This window comes from Leuresthes tenuis, unplaced genomic scaffold (assembly GCF_036924035.1).
Source record: "Leuresthes tenuis unplaced genomic scaffold, fLeuTen1.0.hap1 SCAF_10, whole genome shotgun sequence".
Taxonomy (NCBI): Eukaryota; Metazoa; Chordata; class Actinopteri; order Atheriniformes; family Atherinopsidae; genus Leuresthes; species Leuresthes tenuis.
This window is the reverse complement of record NW_027325364.1, coordinates 12745757-12770491: the sequence shown is the minus strand read 5'-3', so window position 1 is coordinate 12770491 and position 24735 is coordinate 12745757. Positions and strand designations below refer to the sequence as shown.

General features: G+C 41.8%; 1 protein-coding gene across 4 annotated transcripts; it reads left to right on the top strand.

The window, feature by feature from the left end:
* The first annotated feature begins 5 nt into the window (after positions 1-5).
* On the top strand, positions 6-24714 carry ttyh1 (tweety family member 1). Of its 4 annotated transcripts, XM_072394137.1 has the most exons (16): positions 6-744; positions 1291-1433; positions 5338-5502; positions 6925-7154; positions 11081-11192; positions 13044-13381; positions 15856-15951; positions 16065-16137; positions 17473-17548; positions 17731-17786; positions 18046-18138; positions 18239-18331; positions 18428-18567; positions 21239-21406; positions 22940-23018; positions 23624-24714. In XM_072394137.1, exons 3-16 carry the CDS (start codon positions 5368-5370, stop codon positions 23705-23707), a joined length of 1773 nt encoding a protein of 590 aa, XP_072250238.1. In that variant the 5' UTR covers positions 6-744; positions 1291-1433; positions 5338-5367; the 3' UTR covers positions 23708-24714. The 4 variants fall into 4 exon arrangements, with proteins under 4 accessions (XP_072250238.1, XP_072250239.1, XP_072250237.1 ...); XM_072394136.1 differs by lacking the exon at positions 6-744 and having other exon boundaries at positions 881-1433; XM_072394139.1 differs by lacking the exon at positions 6-744 and having other exon boundaries at positions 886-1433; positions 21239-21299; positions 23624-23710.
* The last annotated feature ends 21 nt before the right edge of the window (positions 24715-24735 follow it).

Sequence of the window (24735 nt, the reverse complement as noted above, 5' to 3'; positions counted from 1 at the left end):
AGACACGCGGAGGCTGTATGAACGCTCCCTGAGCTGAACTCTTGCATGCATAATGTGATTTTCTGTCTTCTTCCCCATTTTCCTCCCAGATACATACACACATATACACTAAGCGCAGGCTATATGAGTCAGTGAGTATGCTCCCTGGTTCTCCACTGTGTGCTCCCTCGCTCGCATTATCTCCCTTCCCCCACTCTCTTTCAGTGACACAGAAAAACCTACGCCGCCCCCTCCCTCTCTTCTCGCTTTCCTCTGCCCCCCTTCTCTCCAATAGAAAGACAAACACTGTACTCTTTTTACTCTTCCTTGCTTTGTTCCTCCACTATGTCCTCAATTTGCGTTTCTCAGCCCAGTCGCTCAGAGAGCATCTCCATCATGGTGCAGTCGTCACTTCTGTCATGTCGTTGCATGTTGCTCGCCGCCTTCATGCCACTGAATCACTGTTGATGCTGTCCTGCAGCTTCCACTGAAAACTGCTTTTGCCCATAAACCCACTGCACGCTGTTTTGCCCCTCTCTATTCATTGTTCACTCCATCTCTCTCCCTCCCTACTCTTTCTCTCAGCATCACACCCTGGGAACCCATTTTCCCCCTCCTCAGTATTTCATGTTGCCTTTCTCTGCATCTCCCCCCTCTCCAAATTCATGTGTGTGTGTGCTTATTTGCCTCTCTTAGTTAGTTTTCAGTGCATCTCCACCTCTCAACTCTCTGTCTGGCAGGAGTTCCCTGTTTTGCATCCAACATGTGAGTGGATTTTTAAAATCTCTCCTCCTGATCGTTACGTGCGCGTAGTTTGGGGGGCACTTCTGCTTTTGCACTCTTTGCCTTAGTAATCTGGTCAGGGTTCAGCCTGGTAGTCTGGGCAGAGATTGGTTGGGTTGATGGATGCGCGTAGATGTTTGTGGGGGGGGGGGGTCGGCAGCAGAAGTGTGCCTCTGGAATCAATTTAGCCACGGGTTAGACCCTGCTAATCCGCGTTAACAGATTAATTATCTTTGGGCAATATCGTGTCACTGCTGGGTTGTGAAGTCGCTTGGGCGTTAAGCTACGAAGGGCTACAATGCAACGATAAAGAATCCCTCAGGGGTGTCTCCTCAATCTTAATCCCTCCCTCTCTCTCTCACCAACTCGCGCTCGCTGAGAGCTCCGCTCCCATCCATCAACACAAGCACCTCTCCACTGTCACCAGACTACCACACAATTATTGACCATTTAATATTTCACTAACTACTAGAGTTGCCGGCTAACATTTTCCTCCTTATTTTGACATTTTTTTTTGGCATGCATCAGAGCCATCTTTGCAGGATGATTTTTCAAAAGCATCAAGTGCTGACGGCTGGCAGTATACCCATCTGAGTGGGCAAATATTTCACGGACACCGGCAAAGAGAAGAGACGGAAGGAGAGAGAAATCTCCCAACACAGCCGACAGAGGTAAGAGACTGACCCCTGTCTTCTTATGACTTAATAGCTGATGTGGCTCTGATAGTCCGCTGAGTGAAATTTGATGCATTGTAAATGTGAATTTCACAAATTCAAAGTGCATCTTATTTTGATTCCACTTATTTGATTAGTTGATGTACTGAATGGAATCATTATACTGTGCTGACAAAACAGAGTCATAGTTATCTTTTCAACCATCGCTCCTAATGGAAGTCGTCTCCAGTGAATATTTTTAGAGGATGCATATTATCAGATGATGCTCTAATGGTTTGACTGTATCCAGTGAATATTTTTCCCTCCAACTTCCGTTTTCAAAAGGATTGTTTAATCTGAAATAATGTTTTGTTCAGGTCATTCAGCTTGGGTCAGTCAGTGTGGACACATTCTTTGCCCCTCAACTTCATGTCATGCCGAGCACTTGTCTATGAGCTCTTACCTCCGGTCAGCTGCCTGCACTTGACTGGAGCGGAGTATTCATTTTGCAGATGAATGCAAGGTGAAAACGGAATTTTAAATGAGAAGAATCCTTTGATTTACAACGCTTTTACATGGTCGATAATGAAAACTTGTCCCGCTTTACAAAGATGAGGATTTATTTCTCCTGACTGATGTCGTGAAGATGTAATGCTGTAACATAAATCATGTTCAATAAGGAGGTTGTTGTTAAGCAGCTGGACGACAACTCAGGCAGTAATCATTACAGATTTTATGAGGCAAACTGGAAATGTGCATCACTTCAGCAGCAAATGCACTAGATTATTTATATAGTGTGATTCAGAGCAGTCGTCTCATAAAATGAAAAGGTGGAGATGATTTTCATGTGCTACAGATGATCCTAAATCCAGCTGACAGAATATGCTTCAGCCTTGTTCTCATTAGCTGCTTCACAAAATGGCTCTTTTCTTTACATCCAGACATCATGGAGTCCCATATCGTGCAAATAGTTTCATCCTCGGCTGTGTGTGAGCTTCATGCACACATAACATGGCAGATTTACATTCTCTGAGATTATGCTTAGGTGAGAGTTGGCGGGCTCGTTCCATCTTCTTGTCGCTTTTCTTTTTCTTTTTCTCTCCTCTGCACCGGCTCAGCTCAGAATCACATTTATTTGCCTACAGTTATGCAATGGCAGCAGGCATAATAACAGGCTGGCAGGAGATATCACGTCACCTTGAGGCTTCCTATCTGTGACAACTGCTGAGTAACTGCTGCTCCAGGACCGCCAACCCCCACCCCACCTCGTTTCCATCAGCACCTCATTAGGTTGCCTCCACTTTCTGGGTTGGAGGAGAATCTTACCTGAACTTTGACCCCACAACTGTCATAACTGGGCATTTCTTAGGTCTCATATCTTCACCGCATTGTTGTCGTGCAAGAGGTTGCTCCCATGGGAAGGATCAATATCTATCATCATTTTCTTATAATTGTTTTGAAAATGGAGTATTCCGCTTCCGTCACATCTTGTTTACCCCTCACTGAAAAATCCATTCATTACGGGTCATGCTTTTCTTTGCTGACCCATTTTACTGGTGGGTTTAACCTCAACAAGTAGACCGATTCTCCTTTGATTGCAGACTTATTCTCTTAATTGTTTTTTACGCCTTTTGTAAAGCTTTTACCCATCCAAATGCGATAAATGTCCCTCACAGACCTGCTTCACAGCTCCGGTGAAAGATCTCGTCTAACGAATCCATTCAAGATGAATGATCGTAAGCTAAAAGAACATCGGAGAACTCACATGTTGTTTACACTGCTGAGGTGTGGTGGAGGGATGTAGCTCTCACAGTGTGGAAACCACCATGTCCAGTGCAGTTTTAATAACGGAAATGGAGCACTGGCAGTGATTTGATTTGTGACAGTTGGGCTGTTGGAACCATTAAGGTGAACAGGCTTATTGTAATGGGCTTAGAGCAGCCCTGTCTGGCCTGTGGGTTAGCTGCTGACTTGTTCTCGACCACAACCGACCCAAATCTGAATGGTGAGACTGTTTGGCATTGAATATGACATGTGGCAAAATCAAAACTTTTTATCACGCATGGTATTGAACGGTGCGAGGAATCAATAGTGACAGAAGCAAGCATCTCTAAAGTAGAACACTGGGCTGTTTGAAAGTTTCATTTATTGAATGAATCACTGTTGCCTTTAAAGACCTTAAAGTCCAACACAGACCCTTAATTCAGAATGTGTGAATTATCTTTGCAGAGCTGTATCTGTCTGTGATATCAGCACTGAGCTGAGCTCTAAAACCCTTTACATGTCATGCTGTTGTGAATGGTTGTATCTGTTCTCTCCTCTTTCTTAATATGCTTCCTTCTAAACAGTAAAGCTCTGATGGTTTCTTAATCTGTGCAGCCGGTATCAGAAGCCTACCAGCCTCTGTCTTGCACTCCGTCTGGCTTTGTGCGTGTAATGAGGATGTCAGTGTGTTTTTTGGAAAACTGGATTTGCCTTGACCGGCTTTTGTAAGACACGCTGAATGATGGACAGCGGATGATGACAATCAACCTTTTTGTCTTTTACGGCACCTTGTACACACTTCTTCTGTATGTAGTCTCCCAGGAGGACCCTTCAAAGACTCCGTGCTGCGTGTCCACTTCACGATCCTCTCATTCATATATTTCTCTTTGTAAGGTGAAGAGGGAGGCATTGATTTGTTGTAATGTAATCTCTGTGTGTTTAACACGGCAGCTCTCAACAAATACCAACAGTGCTTTAATCTCCAATTCTTTGGTTTCTTTTACTGATTAAGAGCATCAAAACCACTTAATTTACTGAAGGCAATATTAGATTATATAAAGCAAAGAAAAGCTGGAAATGATAATGTCTGAAAACCTTAACTTCCCACGGAATGGACATTTTTGTTGAAAATAGATAAATCAGTTTACCTAAACACATCACATGCACACCACGAGTGGGTATTCTTCTGTAGTGTATGATATTTGTGAGGAGTTGCTGTTGTTCATCCAGTCCGTGTTAATTCTGCTGCCACGATGTTGGCAAACTCCATAGTTTATTTAACTGCAATAAAACTCCTCATCAGATTTGGGCCTCCACTGTGCCTTAGATGTCTACTCTGACTCACACTCCTCATTAAACCTCTATAACTGCTTGGCACAGGTGATCATTAGGTCTGGGAATCTTTTCAATACTTTCAGTTCCAATTTTGGTCGATTTCTAATTTTAGAACGGTACAAAGAAAGAAGTTTAATGTTTAGAAAAGAAAATCATCATCTGATCATTCATCCATTTTCTAAATCCACTTTAGTGTCACAGGGGGTTGGAGCCCACCCAGATACCACTGGGCGAGCGGCATGGTACACTCTGAACAGATTTCCAGTCAATCACAAGGCCAACACAGAGACTAACAACCATGCACACTCACAATGTGTCAATTCAGAATCACCAATAAGCCTAACATGTTTTTGGATGGTGGGAGGAAGCCACAGTACCCGTAAAGAGCCCAGCCCAGATTCAACCTGGGAACCTTCTCGTTATGAGGCCACAGTACATTCAAACTTACAATGTCCATTATCGTATGAGTATGATGCCTCCTCACATATAATAGTTAATTATGTACACAGGCTTTGACAGAGAGCTGTCCTTCATTTTTTAAGGCCTGTCTATGGGTGCACTCAGGAATTGATAAGAAGAATCAAAACTCTTTTTCAGTGAGTAGCTGTTACTTATTTATTGATTCTTATTGAGAACTGAGTTTCGATTCCCAACCCTTGAGATCACGGATCGAACATGTAGTCTGCGCAGTCGGTGACCTCGGTGTCTTTTCGGCTCAGCCATGTTCTCAGGAAAACCTTCACCCCTTCATGCCCCCTTTCTTCTCCCCATGTTCTTACTTCACATCCTGGTTCCTCTGACCCCTCTGTCTTTCCTCCCACAGGGTGGAGGAGGGGACCACTGGCAGTAGAAAATGGCTGCCATGACAACGGTACCCAGCTATACCCCTTCAATATGGGTGAGAGTGTGTCACGCCCTGCCCCGGCTGGACCTCAGCATGCAGATGAGGGACAACATCTTTGTCCCCGACAGCTGGGAGTACCAGCAGGTAATGAACTCCTGCCACCAGCACTCATACCATACTGACACACTGCCGCCAAGCAGCCTGAGGTGCCACGCTGCATAATAACTATGGTGCTTTTGCTCCGTATAGATGTACAAGTATAGTTTCCTACAGTCAAGTAGTGTGATGGGCAACATAGTTCTGTAAACTCCTCCTTAAATTCATTAATATAACAGGAACCTGCAGAGCCATGACAATTGCATTTACAGGCCTTTAAAACACTTTCTCATACCTATTTATTTCTATAGTTATTGGTAGGAAGATTACACTAGACCCCTGCAACTACCTCTCTGCTCATTTCTAGTTGTTTTTAATTTCTTGACCTTGCCTAACATGCTGTACTGCTCCTCTTAGCAGTGGAGAGTGAAGCTATTTTCAACATTTTGGAATGAGATTGCAGGTTTCCACAGTTGCTTTTGTCTGCATGGTGCTGTTTCTGCAGTAAGAGGCAACCTTTCATCCCTCTTTTCCAACAAGCTCTCATACAAATGCTCCAGCTAGCCGTGTCTCAGAGTGTTTGTGACTTCTCTGCGGTACAAAGAGGAGGTGGGGCGGGGAGGGAGAGCGCAAATTATCCTGCAGAACAGAAAGAAAAAAGAGAGCGAAAGTGCACAGAGAGAGGGAATGAGAGAGGCAATGAGTAATGCGAAGAGGTTGCTGAACAGAAAACTGGGCAGAGAGAGGGAAGGCGAACCGAGTGAGAGCGGGAGCTGGAGAGAGTGGCAGTGAATGTATTTAAGTAGGTCACAGATTATTAATAGAGATTCAGTGGTGTGGATAGAAAGAAAGAGACGGGAGAGTGGGGGATAGAAAGAGAGTGGGAGAACGTGGGGAAACGAGGAAGGGTAGAGTGGAGCGATGGGGAGGGGATTCAGAGAACAGGAGGTGAGATAGTGGGAAGGTGGAGGAGTGGGGAGTGACAGACCGGCAGATGGACGTAGGATAATACTGTGGAGATGTATCTGAGCAAAATGCATTTCATCAATGTTGACTCTATGACATGGAGCCTGATCAAAAGCAAAGTCAGATACGGCTTAGTGTCAAACATCACGGTTTCATGGGTCAAAACTTTTGAGATGAGCATGGATGATTAACACTAACATTAACTTAACCAACTTAAACTTAGTCCCTTTTCGTCTTTGGTTATGTATATTTGTACAGAGTACGTGCATGCAATATGTATCAGTATTTTTTTTTTCTTTGAAAGGCAGAATTTACACGCTCACACTCTTATAATCACCATCCCCTGATGTTAATGGGGGCGGAACAGTCTATGGAATTTAACAGGATTACTTGGCATTTCACCATCTGAAGTTGCTCCTCTTCACTTGTAAAAATGGAATTAAAGTACCGTTTCTAACACTGACTGAGTCATCTGCTGATTTCTTCCCCCTCTTCCCTTTTCAGACTCTGCTGGTTTTGTCCAGTGTATCAGCCATCGCTCTTGTTGTCTCCCTCTTGGTGATTCTTTCCTTCCTCATACACTACTGCTGCTGTCACCGTGGTGACCGGAGCGAGGGATCAGAGGAGGATGAGGAGGATGAAGATGGCAGCACGGGTCACGGTTACAGTGGGAAGAAGGGGCGGGGCATCTGCTGTGTCACATGGGTGGCGGTTGCCGCTGTCACACTTTGCTGGTGAGAAGCAGGAATCAAACATCAATATATAAACATGTTGTTTTCTTAGCAGTGGTAGAAGAAGTGTAATAATATTAAGACAATAATATTAAGGAAAAATTATATTTTGCAAGTAAAAGTCCTGAGTTTAAGTACTGAATGAGCATCAGTGTAACGTAAAGCCTAAATATAATATTGCCCCTGTAACTCTGTACATTTACCTAAATTATGTAGTAAAATTCAAATTTTTTCCATCTATTTTTACTTCTTCACCCAGTCAATTTCAGAGGGAAATGTACTTCTTACTCCACTTCATCAGATTTCTATCCAGTGCTCAGATTATAAATTTACATACAAAGCAGCTGATCACTGTATGAACAATACAGGATACATTCACAAGATATTAAACCTGCCTGTTTTTAACTGTTTGGCATCACTAAACAGTTGTCTGGTTTGGGTCCCTTGTTAATGTTTTACATAAAGCAAAGATATAATTAAAAAAAATCATATATTGTACGTTACATTACATAACTTTTTTTTTCAGTCCTCTGACAGAATTATTGTTTATTGTTGGAGGGGCCCTACCCTCAGATTGGTTACCATGTTAACCAGCTACAAATGTAAAACCCTACAGATGCATCAGTTTATTCGAATGCTTTCACAGGTGTATATTTTAATCATGTCTTAGTAAATATGGATATTAGGCAAGGCAGGTTTATTTGTAGAGCACAATTCGAACACAAGGCAATTCAAGGTGGTTTACAGCTACATTTAATCACAAGAAGACAAATAAAATAATTGAAACATAAAAGTAATCATTAATTGATTAAATTAAAAGCAAAGAGTGCAGATAAAATACTTTCAGTTGTCATATGCACAGCTAAATAAAACTGGATTTAAACATTGTCAGAGTTGTCTCACCTGCCTCACATCTTCTGGAAGACTGTTCCAGATTTTAGGAGCATAAAACTCAAACGCAGCGAGGTTCTCAGAGTTCGAGTCGGTTCATATGGCTCTTAACGTATCAGAGATGTGCTTTGGTGCTCGACCATGAAGAGACTTGTAAATGAGCAGAGCTGTTTTAAAGTCTATTCTCTGAGCGACAGGAAGCCAGTGCAGAGACCTAAGCACTGGACTAATATGGTCGTATTTCCTGGTTCTATGGCTTTAGACATACTTGGGTCAATAACTTGATTCCTCTCCCGTGCAGGTAAACTGTTTTAAGGACGTTGGTGCAGTTAGATGGCCTGGTCGAACTGGAACTTTGCATATAACCCTGCTGATTGTCTAATTAGCTAAATTCACTTTCTCTGACAGTGTGCCGGTGGTTCTTCTGACAGCAGTGTCAAAGTTTAAAAGAAAGAGTGGATATTCTTCAAAGAAAACTCACTGCAGTACAATCATCTTTCAAGAATCACTTTATATCTCCACCTGTCTACTTATGGTTCTTTCTGTCTCCAACATTGCCAACATCTGTGGCTGAATGCAGAAAGAAGAGTCGGTCCATTCAGTTACATACAGTCTATGGTTACATAGGTAACCCCCGTTATAAGACCAGTGCTGAACTGGATCAGCCAGAAGAGAGCATGCACTGCTCTGGTGGGTGGTTTTGATAGATTGAGTTAGACAGCAGATCTGTTCCAGTTCAGCACCAGAATCAGACCTGGTTTGAACCAGAATGGGACAGAGGGCAAGGAAAGACCTGCAGAAGTTGCCTGATTTCATGCAATGGTGTCGTCATTTTCAAAATTTCTTGCAATCTGTGTATTTTCCTAATACTAATGCAAAGGAGTGATATGAAGACACAGTAAACCACGCTTTCTGTATTAGTTTCAACTCACTTATTGGTTTTCACAGTTGCTGATTGTTTCTCAGCATTTTAACATTAACTCTGGCTACATGCACATCAAAGCTGAAGTTAGCACATAGGTTGCATATAAAAGATGGATACTGCCGCACTCTTTGAGAAGTGTGTGTGTGGAAGTGCCTCAAAGTGTATCAACACCAAGGGGAGCCAGGAGCTGGCTCCAATTTAATTCATAAAGTGTCAAACTGTCTCTTGAAATATCGAGTCATTGAGTCATTATTGAGCCATTATTGAGCCATTAGCTGAATTAGCTCCTTCTGATCAGTATCCTAGGGGTCTTCTTACAAATAATTCCATCATCAAGTAAATGATATGCTGGAAACACTGTCCTGTTACTGTCTGGAGATTTTCACAGACATAATGAGTTATAATGAGGTCATCAAGTCTGTCAGATGGTAGGTGTGTATCAGGACAGAACATCAAGCAAGCTTTGCTTATGACTAAGACATTTTAGTTTTAGCAAATGTGGCTCTAGTGAGGAAATTATGGTGGACTGCGAGGTAGCTCCTCAGTCCACTTAGTTTAGTTTGAGTGTGTGCTTTGCTAGGGACTAGGTGGGTACTATGCAGCTGCGTAACATCATGAGGTGAGAAAGGAACGTCAGAAAATGAAGTGTCTTCTTTTCCCCTCCCTTTGAACTTCAGATTTGGTTATTTTGTAAATTTTATAGTTGAACAACAAGCTAAATAAAAGACTGAAACATAGTTAAAAATATTAAAGGAACATCATGTATCCTCTCTGAAGGCTTCCAAATTAACTTAGTTGTAAAAGTACAAACAGCAGTGATGCTGTGAACCACAAGCTGCTAACTCTATCACCTCCATCATCATCATGTGGCTTTAAGCCTCCCCTTTAGTCACGTTGTGTTGCTGTTTCCCAACCGCAGCTAACAGCAGCGTGGTGTGAGCGGATTTTAATGCTTCTACATCAGTGTGTGTGTGTGTGTGTGTGTGTGTGTGTGTGCGAGGGAGATCATCAGTACAGTAGTCATTTACACACCGGTGTTCCCCCGCAGCAATGGTGATTATTAAGTGAAGTCCACACATTGTTGTCGCTGTGGATCACACAAAAACGCTGCTTGACGTCTGTCTGATACCCTGTTGTGTGCCAGTAGTTTGAATCACTGAAGGAATGCTCTGCTGCCCATCAGATGTTTTCCATCTAAAGCTACAGTCAGCTGTGTGCTATTAGGAAATTCAAAGTGCACTTTACTACTTCAGCTGTGTTTACCATTATGCTCCTGTCCATTTCCTCCACTTTTATTTGCACTGAAACTGTATTGCGCTTACATTGAGCATAATGTACTGCAGATTTGATTTCGGTTCTTATAATGATGTAATCATACACAGAGTGAAGGTTGATGAAGTGGTTCGTGTCTCCCCCTCATGGACTGCAATGTAATGTTAGTCAGGGTTGTCTTCTTTTTTGATTCTCAGTATCTGAGCGCTCTGTGAATAAGAAAATTACGTTGCAGTTAACCTCTTTTAAAATGATTAATCTGAGCACTCTGAGATTGTGGCCTTCGATCATATGTGGATGGTTTTAAAACCCAGCTGCCTCTCGACGTTCATATTTGGCAGTTTGAAATGCAAAGCACATACAGACACAGGCACACATTCCTCCTTTCCCCCCTGCTTTCTAATCTGGGTCACATACTTTGTGGGAGATTGGGTCATACCATTCCTCTTTGGTTTGAGGGGATTTGATGAACATCTGGCCTGTGCCTTAATCTGAATATTTGAATAACAGAAAAGTGTGCAAACATGTGGCGATGTTTAATGTTTCGAATATTTTTCTCCCTGGAGCTTAACTCGTACGCTAAGATTCCTTTTCCCTATCATCTCTTTATTCCCTCTCCTGCACTCTGCTGTTGGTATGCTCACCCAGAGCACACACATCACATCCTGGCCTGCTCTATCTCCTTCTGTCACGTTCATTTAAAATGTACATACACAGTGAATTAAACATTACATTTTTGCCTCTGTTATCTGTTCTTCTATCCCTCTTTCTCACTCCTGCTGTCAAATGTTCACCCTCCCACAATGTTCTCATGCTTCTTTTTTTTCCCCCCTCTTTGCAGTGTTGCCATAGGCATCGGTTTCTATGGCAACAGCGAGGCTAATGATGGGATGTATCAGTTGACCTCGTCTCTTCTCACAGCCAATTATACGCTAGCTTCCATCGATCTGCTGGTGAGTGCTGCTCTCTGCAAGTAAAATGTCATGCAGAGTATCTGCCCCGCTTCATGCTGTTCATATGCGTGTGGGAGTGACAGAGAGGGAGGATGTGTTCGCACGTACATGTGGTTTACCCAGAGAGGAAGAAAATCAGATGCCAACTTCTGCTTTATTGATTTCCCTGTGGTTGGGCAGTGGTTTATGTGTCAGACTGATAAATGTCCGCCCTCCTCTCTGTTCTGCTGAGGATGCAGGTCAGAAAAACTGTGTGAATGACACTTATGAGTGGCAGCGGAGACGCACAAGTAAAAAGTTTCACGTCTTACTAACTGAAATACAAGAGGGATTTTTGATCCGGATCTCATTAAAATATGCCGGTAAATTAGATACACGGACATTCTGCAGAAAAATCCCGGCCCATATTTATAAAGTTACACGTAACATTAGAGTTTACATTTGCTGTGATAAAAGTGAACTTATGAATGTGAATATTGCTTTCACAGTAAAGTATCCGTCAAGAGCAATTATCTGCTGAGCATATAATCACTTTCAGTACACATGTAACAAGCCTCTATATACTTTTGGTCATTTAATTAATATTGTACACACAGAAATATAAAACTCAAGGTATTTGAATGAAAACAAAACGACCAACAATAGGATTTTATTGAGTTTTTAATCACTGTTGCCAAGTGGGACAGGAAATTGAGTTACACTATTACTCAGTTATAATTATCCAAAGGTTTGTTTATGTTAGGTTAAGATTTTCCTATACTGTTGACATTTTGTGCTTTTTAAAAAGTCGAATTAATTAGTTTTTAATAATATCCTCATACAAATGTGAAATCTCTGATTTATTTCCATGGAAATTAAATCAAAATCAAAATTCAAATCACTAAATGAGCAAGACCTAAATTTCATTCTACTTTAGATATATTACTTGAGGGACACTGCATACATGGAGGTAGAGAATATATGAATATGGATAAAAATTATGTTGCATATTGTGCATGTATCCAGTCTTGTGTCAATAGACATTTCATCTGTAGTTATTTGCACTCATGTTGATACAAGGATATATTGTATGTTAAGTTGAATGTTACATATATAGCATGAAATTAATCTAAGTATCATTGCAGTATTTGGTATCACTGCACAACTATCCTGAATGATAAGCTGAAACTAGATGGGAATTAAAGCTTAAAACTTACTTTTCTGACTTTGACTTATTGTATCAGATTAAGTAGTGACTCGTGATACAGACGTTATAGAAATGATAAAAGAGACCTTTACACCAACAGTGAGGGGATTGGATGGATCTGTTAGAGGAAAGTCCCACTGCAAATCTGTACAAAGCTGTTTCGGATGATCACATTTCTGTTCTACAGGGAGAAGTCTCTTTCAGAATGGACTATGTCCTCCATCCATAGGGTGCGATGGGTCACCAAATAGTTTTTGATTATGACATAAAAAACTTTCTGACATTTTAGAAAGTGCCTCCTACTGCCAACATATAAACACCAAATCAGGGAATATCTTTTTGAAAAATGGTGTTTTCATCCCTTCCGTACTACTATTACTATTACTATCTTGATTTTTTTTCCTGTCATTTGTCACTTTAAGTCATTTGAACTGTCTTCTAAGTGCAGACTTCCAGTTTTCTAAGTTTGTTACATGCAGGATATGATCACTGACCTCTCGGCTGTGTAATAGATTATGTGGGCCAAGCAGTAGCATCCACTCTATATGTCCACATCTCAACCACTCTGGCCAGCTGATTTTAAAATTTTCTGAGTGTTATTGAGTCTGTTTTGTGGTTTTTGTCCCACTTAACTCCCCTCCCATTCTCCCTTCCTCCCCCTCCAGATTTCAGACACAATTACTGGACTGCAGCTCTCTGTCTCCGGCCCTCTAACCTCAATGGAGGAGCTGTTTTCCGGCAGTAAACCTTTCCTGGTGTCGACACGCAACTGCCGGAGGTTATCTGAGAACGTCATAAACCTTCTCTCCTCCATCTCCCTGGCTCGGTCCAGTGTGGACGCAGGGCTGGGGAATGACAGCAGTGTCAGTGGGGCATCCATCACTCCTCTCACACCTGTTCCGCCCTCCGTGGCTCCAACAGTGGTGCCTGCCAGCAGCTTATTGCCCAACCCCTTCTCACCTGGCTGGGCTGCCAACACGCTGATGGTCAACGAGGACTACAGGTAAGGTGGTACATTCAAATATGTGTTTGCTTCTGAATAGTCTCCCAAAAATGATTAAAAAGAAGGGTGGAATTGATGCTTATTAGAAAGAGGACTTACAGTGTTGTCAGCTGAACATGCAGAAATGTCAACTCAGTCTACCGGCAGCACATAATTCAAAACAGCATATATGAATAATACAGTTTCCAGTTTTAAATGAATAATTCATTTTTGACGCAACATTTTCTAAAATTGCTCTGAAGCAGGTATTTCAAGCTAAAACCAACTGTCCACATCACTGTTACTAAACTATGTAGTTTCTTTCCCGGAAATCTAGAATAATTAACTACTATGATATCACCCTAATATCAGATTTGACAAGGTTTAATGTTTCAGTTTACAAGAATAAATGCTCCTCAAACCTCAGTCTGCTGCTTCACTAATAAAAGTCAACACTGGCAGCTTCCTCTCAGTTAGCGTTAACATTGTTGAAAGCTGTTTGTGTTCTTTAATTGCTTTCAGTTTGACTTTTATTTGCATTGCTTATACAACTCTCTCTTAGAAATCTCTATTTCATTGTACGGGATTAGGCTTTGTCAAAAACAGGTGCTAGTAATGTCCGAATATTTTGTGTCTACAGACTTTTTCTCAAATGAATAAAAGCTGAGTTTACAAAACCCTTTTGGTTGTTTTGTACAAAGATCTTCACACCTTAACACCCTGTTCTTGTAGTGCTGTAAGAGGCTGAGACAAATATCCTGGCAAGCCTCTCATAAATGTTGCACGTTCATTAAGATGAGCATGTTGAAGTATATATTTCTTTGATTATAAGATGATTTCCCTCTTAGAAGGTTCAAGGTTTACTTGGTGCATTCCACAATGGACTCATTATAATTGATGAATAAATACCACAAGCATATCCTTGTAATGATACTGTCCATTAAGTAATAACAGTGTTCTCAGTAACAAACCTCATCCCTGTCTTTTAACAGCATGAGGCTGAATAAGGTTCAAGCTCCTCCTGAGTCCTCCTGTGTCTATATTAGCTTATAAATAAAATACAAATATATCACATCTGCAGAATCCTATTCATCTTTTTACACGTCTCAGCAGTTTTATATCAGGGAACTACGAATAATAAGTAATTTAATCCCAAATGAAGTGGAAGAATGTATAAAGAAAGGAGGTGTAGTTTGACATTTCTCAACTGTATATTTTCCCAAGAATAATTGCTTTAAGTGAGGGGACAAAAAGACAAAAGAAACTTGCAAAACCAAAGCACTTTTACAGTGGTATTGCTTTTATTCTTATGTCTGAAAAAGACACCCACATGCAGCTGTTTGTGCCCGCACAGATCGATGGTGCGTTCAATGGTTCGTTCACATGTTGCACATGGGTGAGCTGATACGGTGAAACGCTGGGAACGTTTTTTTCATGATGGTGGGTGGGGCTGTATGAACAATGCTAACTTAGTTGGTGTGACAGAGGCACAGGTGACTCCAGTCAAACAAAGGATTACATTTTTATTTCATTCATAGTTTGTTTTAAATGAACAAAAATGAACTGTTAATTGACTTTTAATTTGCAGACCTTGTCCTTGGTTAGGTTTGTAAGGAAAACAAAACAAACAAAATCAAACAATGGGAAAGCTGTACACAGAGCAGCATTATGAAATAGGCAAGAACAAAAGACAAAGAAGCAACAAAAAATTTGAGAAAAAAAGTTTGAACTAACACCTCCCAGTGTGCTGTTTATGCAGTGTTGTACATCTCAGTGTTTGTTCAAGCCAAGCTAAATTTATGTAAGAGTTTGTTCCATAATTGTGGGCTTTTAAATTAGAAACAGGATTGCCCAAATGTTGTTTTATAACAGATTTACAGTCTCCAATAACTGCTGCCTTTGAAGTTACTTGGTTGGACATTGACACCCTTTGATGTAACATGTGCAGAGACATGCTCAACCACATAAACATGTGGAGATGTCACTTCATTAGATAAGATATTGAAATATGTTTTTTTTTTTTTAAATAGCGTAATTTTCGTTAAAGAGGTATTTCTACATCAAAGTTTTTAGTTGATCTGGCCTCAGATTTTGACCTGTAGCCCCCTCATCCCAGGCACCAGCTGGAACATGAGTTATGAACATGAGTTATGATTATTAACTCATAGTTATTTCACCAAATAAACATTCAAATTCAGTAAGTCTTATCACATACAGACTGGCGAAGCCTTCCTTTCTAAGTGCCTTGTACAGAAAATCACAACCAAAACCTACCCTAGGCAGCATTAACGATCGTTCTAACTGAAAACCATCGAGGCAGCCTCACAGTGGTTGCTTGTTTGACACTGAATACCATGTGTGAAAATGGCTTATATAATTGTCTTTGTGTGTGTTTGTGTAACACCATATGCACAAACCAAAAGAAAGAAAGTGTTATAGGTTTTTATTTTCAATTTCAGTGCATCCGCTTTATGTGGTGCATTTGTGTTTTACAGGTGGCTCTCGTATGTGTTGTTGCTCTTGCTTGACCTTATAGTGTGTCTGTTCATCCTACTGGGACTGGCCAAGCAAGCCCGCTGGCTGCTCATCCTGTGAGTAAACACACTCTCGTATCTCCAGACACAAACCATACAACACTGGACTCATGGTCAGGGTGTCCTCTTGGCTAAGCAGTTTGTGCTGTCCCCCCCTCCCCCCCCTACAGGATGACCATGCTGGCATGGCTGGCTCTCTTCTTGAGTTGGGGCTCCCTGGGCTTGGAGACAGCCACTGTGGTGGTGAGTAGAACCAGAGAAGCCGCTGTGGTGAGCAGTGCCATGGCTCCAGGAATAGGAAATGAATGGGAGAGAAGACAGCTTTAGAAGGCCGACCCCTGATGGCAGGCCTGTGTGAAGTCTGTGCATGTTAGTGTGTGATTTCTGTTCCCATTGTGCTAAACCGTGAAAAGACCTGCCTCCTAGGGAACTCTGCGGTTATGGCAGAAGATCAAATAGGCAGGAAAATGGGGCAGAGATTAAAGATTCAATGAGCGTGTGCACGTTTGTGAACAAAGCGTGTTTGTGCGCTGGAGTGCGTGTTTCACATGCAAGTGTGCTTGCAAGTTTGTGGGCGTTTGAAAAGTAAAGACAGAGAAGAGAACGCCTTTCAGCAAGGGTGAGGAGGGGAGAGGAAGAGCGGGAGAGTGCATCTTGAGATCACTCTTAGAGAAGAGAGAGACTGAAAGAGTGGGGACACAATCAGCTTGCTGTCAGCAGAGCAGGCTCGAAGCAGTGCTGTGCCTCGGCCACTTTTGCATTTACATAAAACGTCAATAGAGGTGTGAGTGTAATGTTGAGCAAAGGTCCAAGTGAGCTTTAGTGCTATGACACGACATTAGTGCGTTGTACCGAATTGGCAACCCAGTCAAGAAAACCTTTAACACTGTGATATTTATCAAGGATAAAGGCGACATTTATGTCCCCAACAGAAGACAATATATTTAACTATGAAGTGACGTCATTCTCTCTGAGGGGAAGTTTTGATCTGTATGAAGCGGGGCTTCTGATAAATTTAAGAGTCTGTGTTATGTGGGGCTGGTGGGAGATGTCCCAAAGCATGTGGGTCCACACAGAGCTGCTCTGTCCCTGGTCACTGACAGGGAAACAATGGGCCAGCTGTGGGCTGGCTCACTCCATCCTGCCATGGGTCATTGCTTTCCCAATCAAGTCGCCAGGCTCTCTGTGTGGCTCTCGCTCCCTCTTCTGGTGGGGCGATTTCCAGCTGAGTGATTGAGGGTGCAACATCTCTGAACTGAATTGCATCCTCTTTAGAAGTAGGCCACCGTTTTGTACAGACATGATGAGGAAAGGGATGTTAAAAGAGTTGACGATTTAACGGAAAATCAGTTCCAGAACAGCATGTGATGCAGGCAGATCAATATCCGGCACCGTGGTTTACACTGCAGGCAGATATCTGCAGAAGTAAGTGTGTCAGTCGGTCAGCGTGTCTACTAACATTTTCCCCTGTGATCATTTTCTCTTTCCCTCCCTTTCTGGGCCCATCTGTCTGTCTCTCCCTCTATCTCTCCATGTCATCCTCTATTTTCCTCCCTGTCACTCTTGCTGCGATGCCAGGCTCTCAGCGACTTCTGCTCTGATCCAAACACATTCGTCCTCAACTCCACCCAGTTCAACACGGGGACCAGCTCAGGTACCGCTTCAGTGTCCAAGCAGCACTTTCTGGAAGAGCTAGTTGTTTTCCATGTCTACCGTGCACTTGATTTACCTGCCAAATGCGCTTTTGTTAGCAGAATCTGATATAGAATGACAGATGAATGTTTTTTTCCATTGTGCATTGATCTTTTGTGTACTGCTGTTTTGCCGGTCATTCAGATGTGCTGGACTATTATCTGACCTGCAGCAGGCGCATGAACAGTCCATTCCAGCAGGTAATGTGATCTCTGTCAGTTACATGCTCACACATCAGCACACTAGACTGAAGGCATGTAGCTCACCCATTTACCTTTAGTGAAAGGCTCAAATGTCAGACTTTCTGCAGGGCAGGAAGGATAGGATGCACAGTTTTCCTCTCACACAAACACACAAACAGCTACATATTCAGAATGATAAAAAAAAATGATATTTTTGAGCAGCAATGCAAAATAATAGCTCTCAATTCCACTGACTCCGCTGACTTGTTGGATTTAGCTGATGACCCAGTCGCAGAGGGCGCTCTCAAATATTCACACACACCTTTCCAGTCTGGATAGAAATGCCCTCCCGCAGTTCCCCAAAGCTGAGGTATGTGAATCATTTGTGCACAAGAAATAACACTTTAGGCTACAAGTGAACCGTCTTGTCAGGGGTTTTCTCACATTTGGCAGTTTTGTGTTGCTTGCAGAAATCACTCAGGGAGGTTCAACAGATCCTCAACTCCACAGAGGGCAACTTTCATCAGCTGGTGGCACTGCTCAACTGCCGGGGCCTCAACAAGGCAACTATGAATGAGCAATAAAAACTAATTCTAAAGCCAAAGCGTCTATACTTTCCTGTAGATTCATGTCTTTGTTTTTCTGGCATTTTGTTTTAGGACTACATTGACTCCATAAAAGGCTTGTGTTATGATGGGATGGAGGGATTGCTCTACCTCTCCCTTTACTCTTTCCTCTCTGCTTTGGCCTTCACTGCTATTCTCTGCTCCCTGCCTGGTGCCTGGAGGAGCTTCCCCAGGTGAGAAACAGTGGGCCTGTGTGTGCACCCCAGAGATATACACAAAAGAAATGTGTGTGGTGGAGGGTTTGCAATAAATAATATATATAGGGAAAGTAGAACAAAGGCCGTAATATCCCCCCCCCACAGCTAAATGCAGCCCTTTCAATATGCAGTACAATGCTAGCTGGCATTTATTGCCCAATGAATACTGGTGGGAGTCATGCCTTCAATAAAGCTTGAGGTTTGGCTCTCTTTATGGCACTTCAGATGGATTTAATATCTCTTGGGTGTTTTAGTATTCTTCTATATAGAAGCAAAGTTATGATAGATAAGGGGAAATTGTAGCTTCATATTCAAAACAACCACAAAGAGGCTTATTCAAGTGTTATCAGCAAACTGTAAGATACAGTCCTGTAGTTGAGTAGTTGTTAGTGGTGATCTTTGGTGGCTTTGCATAATATCTTTGAACTGTTCGTGTCCAAATCATCATAAATGGTGACCAAGAGATATGCGATAAGTAACTGAATTTACCCAAGAGTCCTAGGAGAGTGGCATATTATCACGTGTTAAGTAAAATGCACATCCTGATAGACAGGAAGGCTGCACTTAGAAACAAAATGACCTAAACGGAATGTTAATAACCACAAGGAAATTCTGATATATCAACAGAAACACCATGAGACAAAAAATGTGGCAGAAAACAAAATAAGACACAAAAGAACCTTAAAGATATGAATATCGACTTTGTTAGACAAAAGCAACCATTAAGCGATTCTAAAGTACCACAAAGATACTCCAAATAGCACAGAACGGACCAAGAATGATAACAAATTGATGCAAAACGACATAAATGAGACATGTTACAAAACATTAGTAGACTACTGACTATCTACATGTTATATTGTGTCATTAGCCAAGACCTTACTCTGAATAAGACCTGAAGATCAGCTTTACTCGAATAAATTACCGTAATATTCAGAATAAGCGACAGTCAAATTAAGCTATGTAGAGTATTCGTTGTCACTTTATCTAGACATGTATACACCTTTATCGCAATATTGCATCCTTTTGGAGGTTTTCAAAGCATCTTGTGACACAGAGTGCTGTTTATAACAAATGCTCCACAGACTCCAGAATTTCCAGATCAATTGACCTTTTGGCTTGTGTTTTATGAACATTCTCCATGACATTTCCATGGCGGCACAGAGGCTGTATTGTCGCCATAAGTCATCAATGTGTCTTGTAACATGTAAAAAGGAATATAATATCCTATTATGCAACTAATTTAAAGGGTCATAATCGTATCCTTGTCTTATTTAGCTTGAGGTCAGTATTTGGACTTTTTGCTGTGCATGCACACATAGCCAGAGGCATACATGTCCGTGCCCAGTTTCTGTTGTGTCATTGTCTATTCATGCTTGTAAGATGTCTGATCCTAAGAAAAATACATGAATTACAGTTCCGTGCAAAAGTTTTGAGCAGTGCCTTATTTCTTTGTACATATAGCTGCAGCGATACATTGAAACAAGCCAATACATTAATGTAGATACAGTATAAAAGGCAGAAACAGAGTTTGTACAATCTCACGACACTGAAAGTCAATATTTTGTCTGAGCGCCTTTATTCTTCAACACAGCCTGAACCCGCTAGGACAAGCTTTCTTCTCATTTCTTCTCATTGAAGTAGTCTTCAGGAATAGTTCTCCAGGCTTCTTAATGGATATTTCAAAGCTCTTCTTTGGATGTTGGCTGCCTTTTGTCCCGTTCTCTCTCAAGATGATCCCACACTGCTTCAAATAATGTTGAGATCTGGGATCTAGTGAGGCCTGTTGGCACTGATTTTCAGTCCACTTCTTGTGTTATTGGCCTTTTCTCCCTGTTTCCCTTCCGTAAAAATTACTTCTTGACAGCCATCCTTCCATGGAGACCATTTCTAAATAGGCTTGGATCAACAAATGGATCAGTTAAATGGATCGACTGAAGGTCCAGATGCATCTCTCAGGTTCCTTTTTCAGATCTTTGCTGGATTTTTTTTACATTCAGATACTGTTCATAAGCTGTAGATAGATTTTTAGGCCTGACACTTCTTCTTTTGTCCTCCACTTGTTGAGTTTCCTCAGATTTCTTCAAGGACACACTATGCTGAGATATGCCAAGTTTTCAGCTAATAGCTCTTTCTGTCTTTGAAACTGTGTTATTGCTGACATTTTTTATAGATGGGACTAAGTAAATGGAAACAAATAACTTGCTACAGGCTGCTAGTAACAAAGTGCCTAAATATACATTTTTAATTAGTTCCTTTGCTAAGTTGTTTGTTATGTGTAGACACAATTCTGGTTCAGCTCTTGAGTTAGGTGCCTTTTTTATGCTTGAATAATTCTTGGGTAAGTATTGAGTGGCTTAACAAACAAAAAATACATTTGAAATTAGTCAGTTACAAGGATTGGATTGAAAATAAGTTAAAAAGCAGCCAATGTTCAATGAAAATCTTTAAAAGACCTTCAGAAAATCTGGAGAACTACTGCTCAACACCACTTTAGGAGATTACAAAACTGTCTGGCTCCTTGAAATAAAAAAAATAAAGAAATGAAGGGTGGCCCCATACTTTTCTGCGATATTGTATTTAATATGTAACCATTACAATAAATAAAATGTGTCCCTTTTTTTGTCTCTTTCATGGACGGCGACAGTGACTCAGAGGAGTACGACGACTCGGACAGCGAGAGTGAGGACCCCTTCACCTCCCATCAGGCACGTAGACAGGCGTCCTCGGGGTCTCAGCGAGGGGCCATGACCCCCTTCTATAATTACCCGGGGGCCGGGTGGACACCCCCCTTTTCTAGCGCGCCGCCCCTCCCGTGAGTAACACAGACACTCAGACACACAGACAGACAGACAGACAGAACATCCCAGATGTTTCAAGAGGAGGAACTTGCTCTGAGATATAGTTTTATTACCATCAAGCTTGTGTTTCTGTGTCTATATCTGGACCCATAGGCAGCATTAGGCTTTGAACCTCTCAGATTAGTTCCCAGAAAATAACACAACAGCCCAGAATACAGAACACAGAGACTGACTGAACGCTGGTGAGATGATTTTGTGCAGACACAAAGTCTTTTTGCTGCAAACATGCAGTTTGAACTCACATGTTCTCCCTTTAAACCACAAAACTATCACACAGTTACACTGATGACGCATACAATGAGTTGCTGGATGAGGTGCACATTATTACACAAGAGGTGGCAGATTAGGTAGTTTGAGTGATAGCTTTACGCACTTTTCTCCACATATATACACACACATAGGATGAGTCCACATCAACAGAGCTGCCAGGTTAAGCACATGCATTACAGACAGACACACAGACAGGTCAATATGGACTATAGTGTAGGCAGAGAAACAGACACAACTCCAGAGGTCTGTCTGTCTGTCTGTGTGTCTGTCTATCCGTCTGTCGGGTGTTTCAGGACAGACGATGTAGGCCGCTCGGACGTTTCACAGATCTGGTCTCAAATGGCGCCCTGTCTCCTAAACAGCAGTATGCTACTGCTGTGCTGGGAGGAGGTTGTCATTGACCAGGCTGCGCTCGTAAAAACTCCGGCGATGTGAGGCTCAGGTTGACAATAGGTAACCCCCCCCCCATTCTGACACACACCCCTCCTGTCCTGCATCCCGCTCATCTGTCTCCTCACTGTGGTGTCCAAATCTTTCTGGATCTGTCCTGCTGCTCGTCTCTTCATGATCCTTCCTGCTTTCTGTTTGGTTCCCCCTCTTTCACTCTTCTCCCCTCTGAAGAATCCACCCATAGTTTATGCTGCCTAATGTGGACGATTTCACTTCCTAATGCTAATGCCAGATGCTCACGTTGGCTGCTCCCATAGATAATACTAACACAGAAATACAAGGATCTTGACAAGTCTCAGAAAGTCAGTTCACACTGAAAATACAGTCCACTCGAGATTGAATCTGTTTTAAAAGCTTTCTGGGTTTTATAAAGCCGATAAACAAGTTCATTAGGGGAAACAACATTACAGCTAAAATGCGACTGATGAATCAGTCCTAAATGCATATAATTGCATTATGCACATTATTTTATCAATCCAGGCAGGCATCAGTCAGGAGTGGACTGTGTGTCTGCTGCTGGTGCTCATGGAGCCTTGCTTGAGTACCAGTAGTATCAATATCTTCTAGTTCTACTGAGTGCTGTGGTTTTCCGCACTTATTTCTAATCGCTCTTTCTCCTTCTTCCCTTTTTACCTGTCTTTGGGTCCTGTCACCCCACGGCCCCTGTTCCTTTTGTCTTTTTCAATGTGTCTCACCCCTGTTCCCCTCTCTTCTTAATCCTCTGCTCCTCCTCTCCCCGTCTCTTCTGTGTTTCTATCTCTATACAGGACTCCAAACGTTTCCTCCAATGGCAACCCTGGCTATGAGAGCCTACCCTTGACTGACAGGCAGTCCCCACCCCCCTCTGTGAGTTCCTCTGTACTTGTGACGCCATCGCGGTCTGTGCCGTTCTGTCACTGCTGTTAGTGCTCACGCTCGCTTCGATAACCGACTAACGTGGTGGCGAGCCCTCGACCTCGCTGTGGCTTGGCCTTGTGTTTAACTTTGTTCCAGCACTTCACACAAGATGTGTCGTTTGCAAGCAAGTCAAATTGTGCACCTATTTGAGGGGGGGTGGGGCTGTCTAATCTCTCTCTTAGAGTTAAGGTATTTGTAGATAACTGTAAATAATTGCATTATATCCCAACTTTTCTTACATCCCAAACAGGGTTGTAAAGGTATTGATCATATTATCCCTTAAAATTACACGGACCAAATGCAGTTGCTTCTGAGGACGGAATAAAAAACTAATATTCACAATAAAATTACTTTTACAGTTGTTGGAATGTTTAAAGTGTGAATAATCGTGTCGATGCCTATCGGTTGGATGATGAAAATAAAAATGCAAAAACTACTTCTGATGCGTTGATCTCCACAGGCTCAATTAACTAATGTTCTTCTTCTCTTTCTTCTCTCTCTACAACTTCGGACCGTCTCCTGTTGAATCCCTTCGTGTTTTTATGGAAGTACAGTACTCTCCCAGCATGCTGACTGGTTATGGGGGAAGTCAATCACACCCCAACCCCCCCCATTCGAGGAACCTGTATTCACGTTGATTTATTTTTTTTTTCTTTTGTTAGAAAATGTATAGAAAAAAAACGTTTAGTTTTCATATGAATGGACACTTTAATGAGATGAAAAAGAAACTAATCTAAATAAAAATGAATGCTAGGTGTGAATTCAAAGTGTGTAACGTCAGTACCACTGAATATTATTATTAAAAGCACTTAAAAGAAACAGTCCTGAAAGGACTGCTAACACAACCAGCTGTGATATTTCTGGTTGTTTGTGCAAAGCTATGAACCAAGTGTTGGTCTTATTTCTCTCCCCTCGTTTGTCCAAATCTCTGTGTAAACTGTGAACAGTGGTGAGGCAAGTCAGAATGGTATTGACGCTACTACGTTGTAGTTTTATATTCTTACATGTATCTGTACCACTGGTTTATTTTCAAGTTTTTATATGAATATTGTGTCGGAAAGAAAAACAAACAACAAAAAAAACACTGGCACGTAGCAACATGGCACATTCTTTTCTGTGGTTATGCAGTTCCTTCACTTGGTATATATATTTTTTTTTATTACTTTTTATAGGTGGCAATTCTGTATTTTCCTTGTATGACCTTATGGTACTCTGTATATCTCACTGTCTATAATATCTCAATAATCATGAACCTTTGCTCTTAAAAGAAATACCGGAGGGCTACCAAGGCCCTGTTTAAATGAGTGAATGAAGAACTACAACTGCCACTCGAGTCTTGAGAGTGGAGAACTACAATTCCCATGCAATGACAGCAGGTACATAGCAATATGATCCTTGCTACTGGTGCTGCAGTAGCTCTACCGTAACAAGCAATAAAAACTATGTATAGCATTGGGTTTCTGAGATCTCTCCAAGGTGTTTTGTGTATATATAGTACGATTTGAGATTTCATTGAATCCCCTTCCTCGCCGACTGACCTTGTTAACCCTTGAATTGAGTTTGTATGGTTATCAATGCTCCTTTTGAATGGCATCCTTTTACACTCGAGAGTCTAATATAAATAAAAATAACTTCAGTAACCTCACACTGGGCTTCGTTGTTTCTG

Bases quoted from the DNA above. Each gene is read 5' to 3' on its own strand.
- ttyh1 (XM_072394137.1), top strand. From the start codon at position 5,368: ATGGCTGCCATGACAACGGTACCCAGCTATACCCCTTCAATATGGGTG. The intron at 15,952-16,064 runs GTGAGTAAACAC...CCCCCCCTACAG, and splicing joins GCCCGCTGGCTGCTCATCCT to GATGACCATGCTGGCATGGC. The intron at 16,138-17,472 runs GTGAGTAGAACC...CTGCGATGCCAG, and splicing joins TGGAGACAGCCACTGTGGTG to GCTCTCAGCGACTTCTGCTC.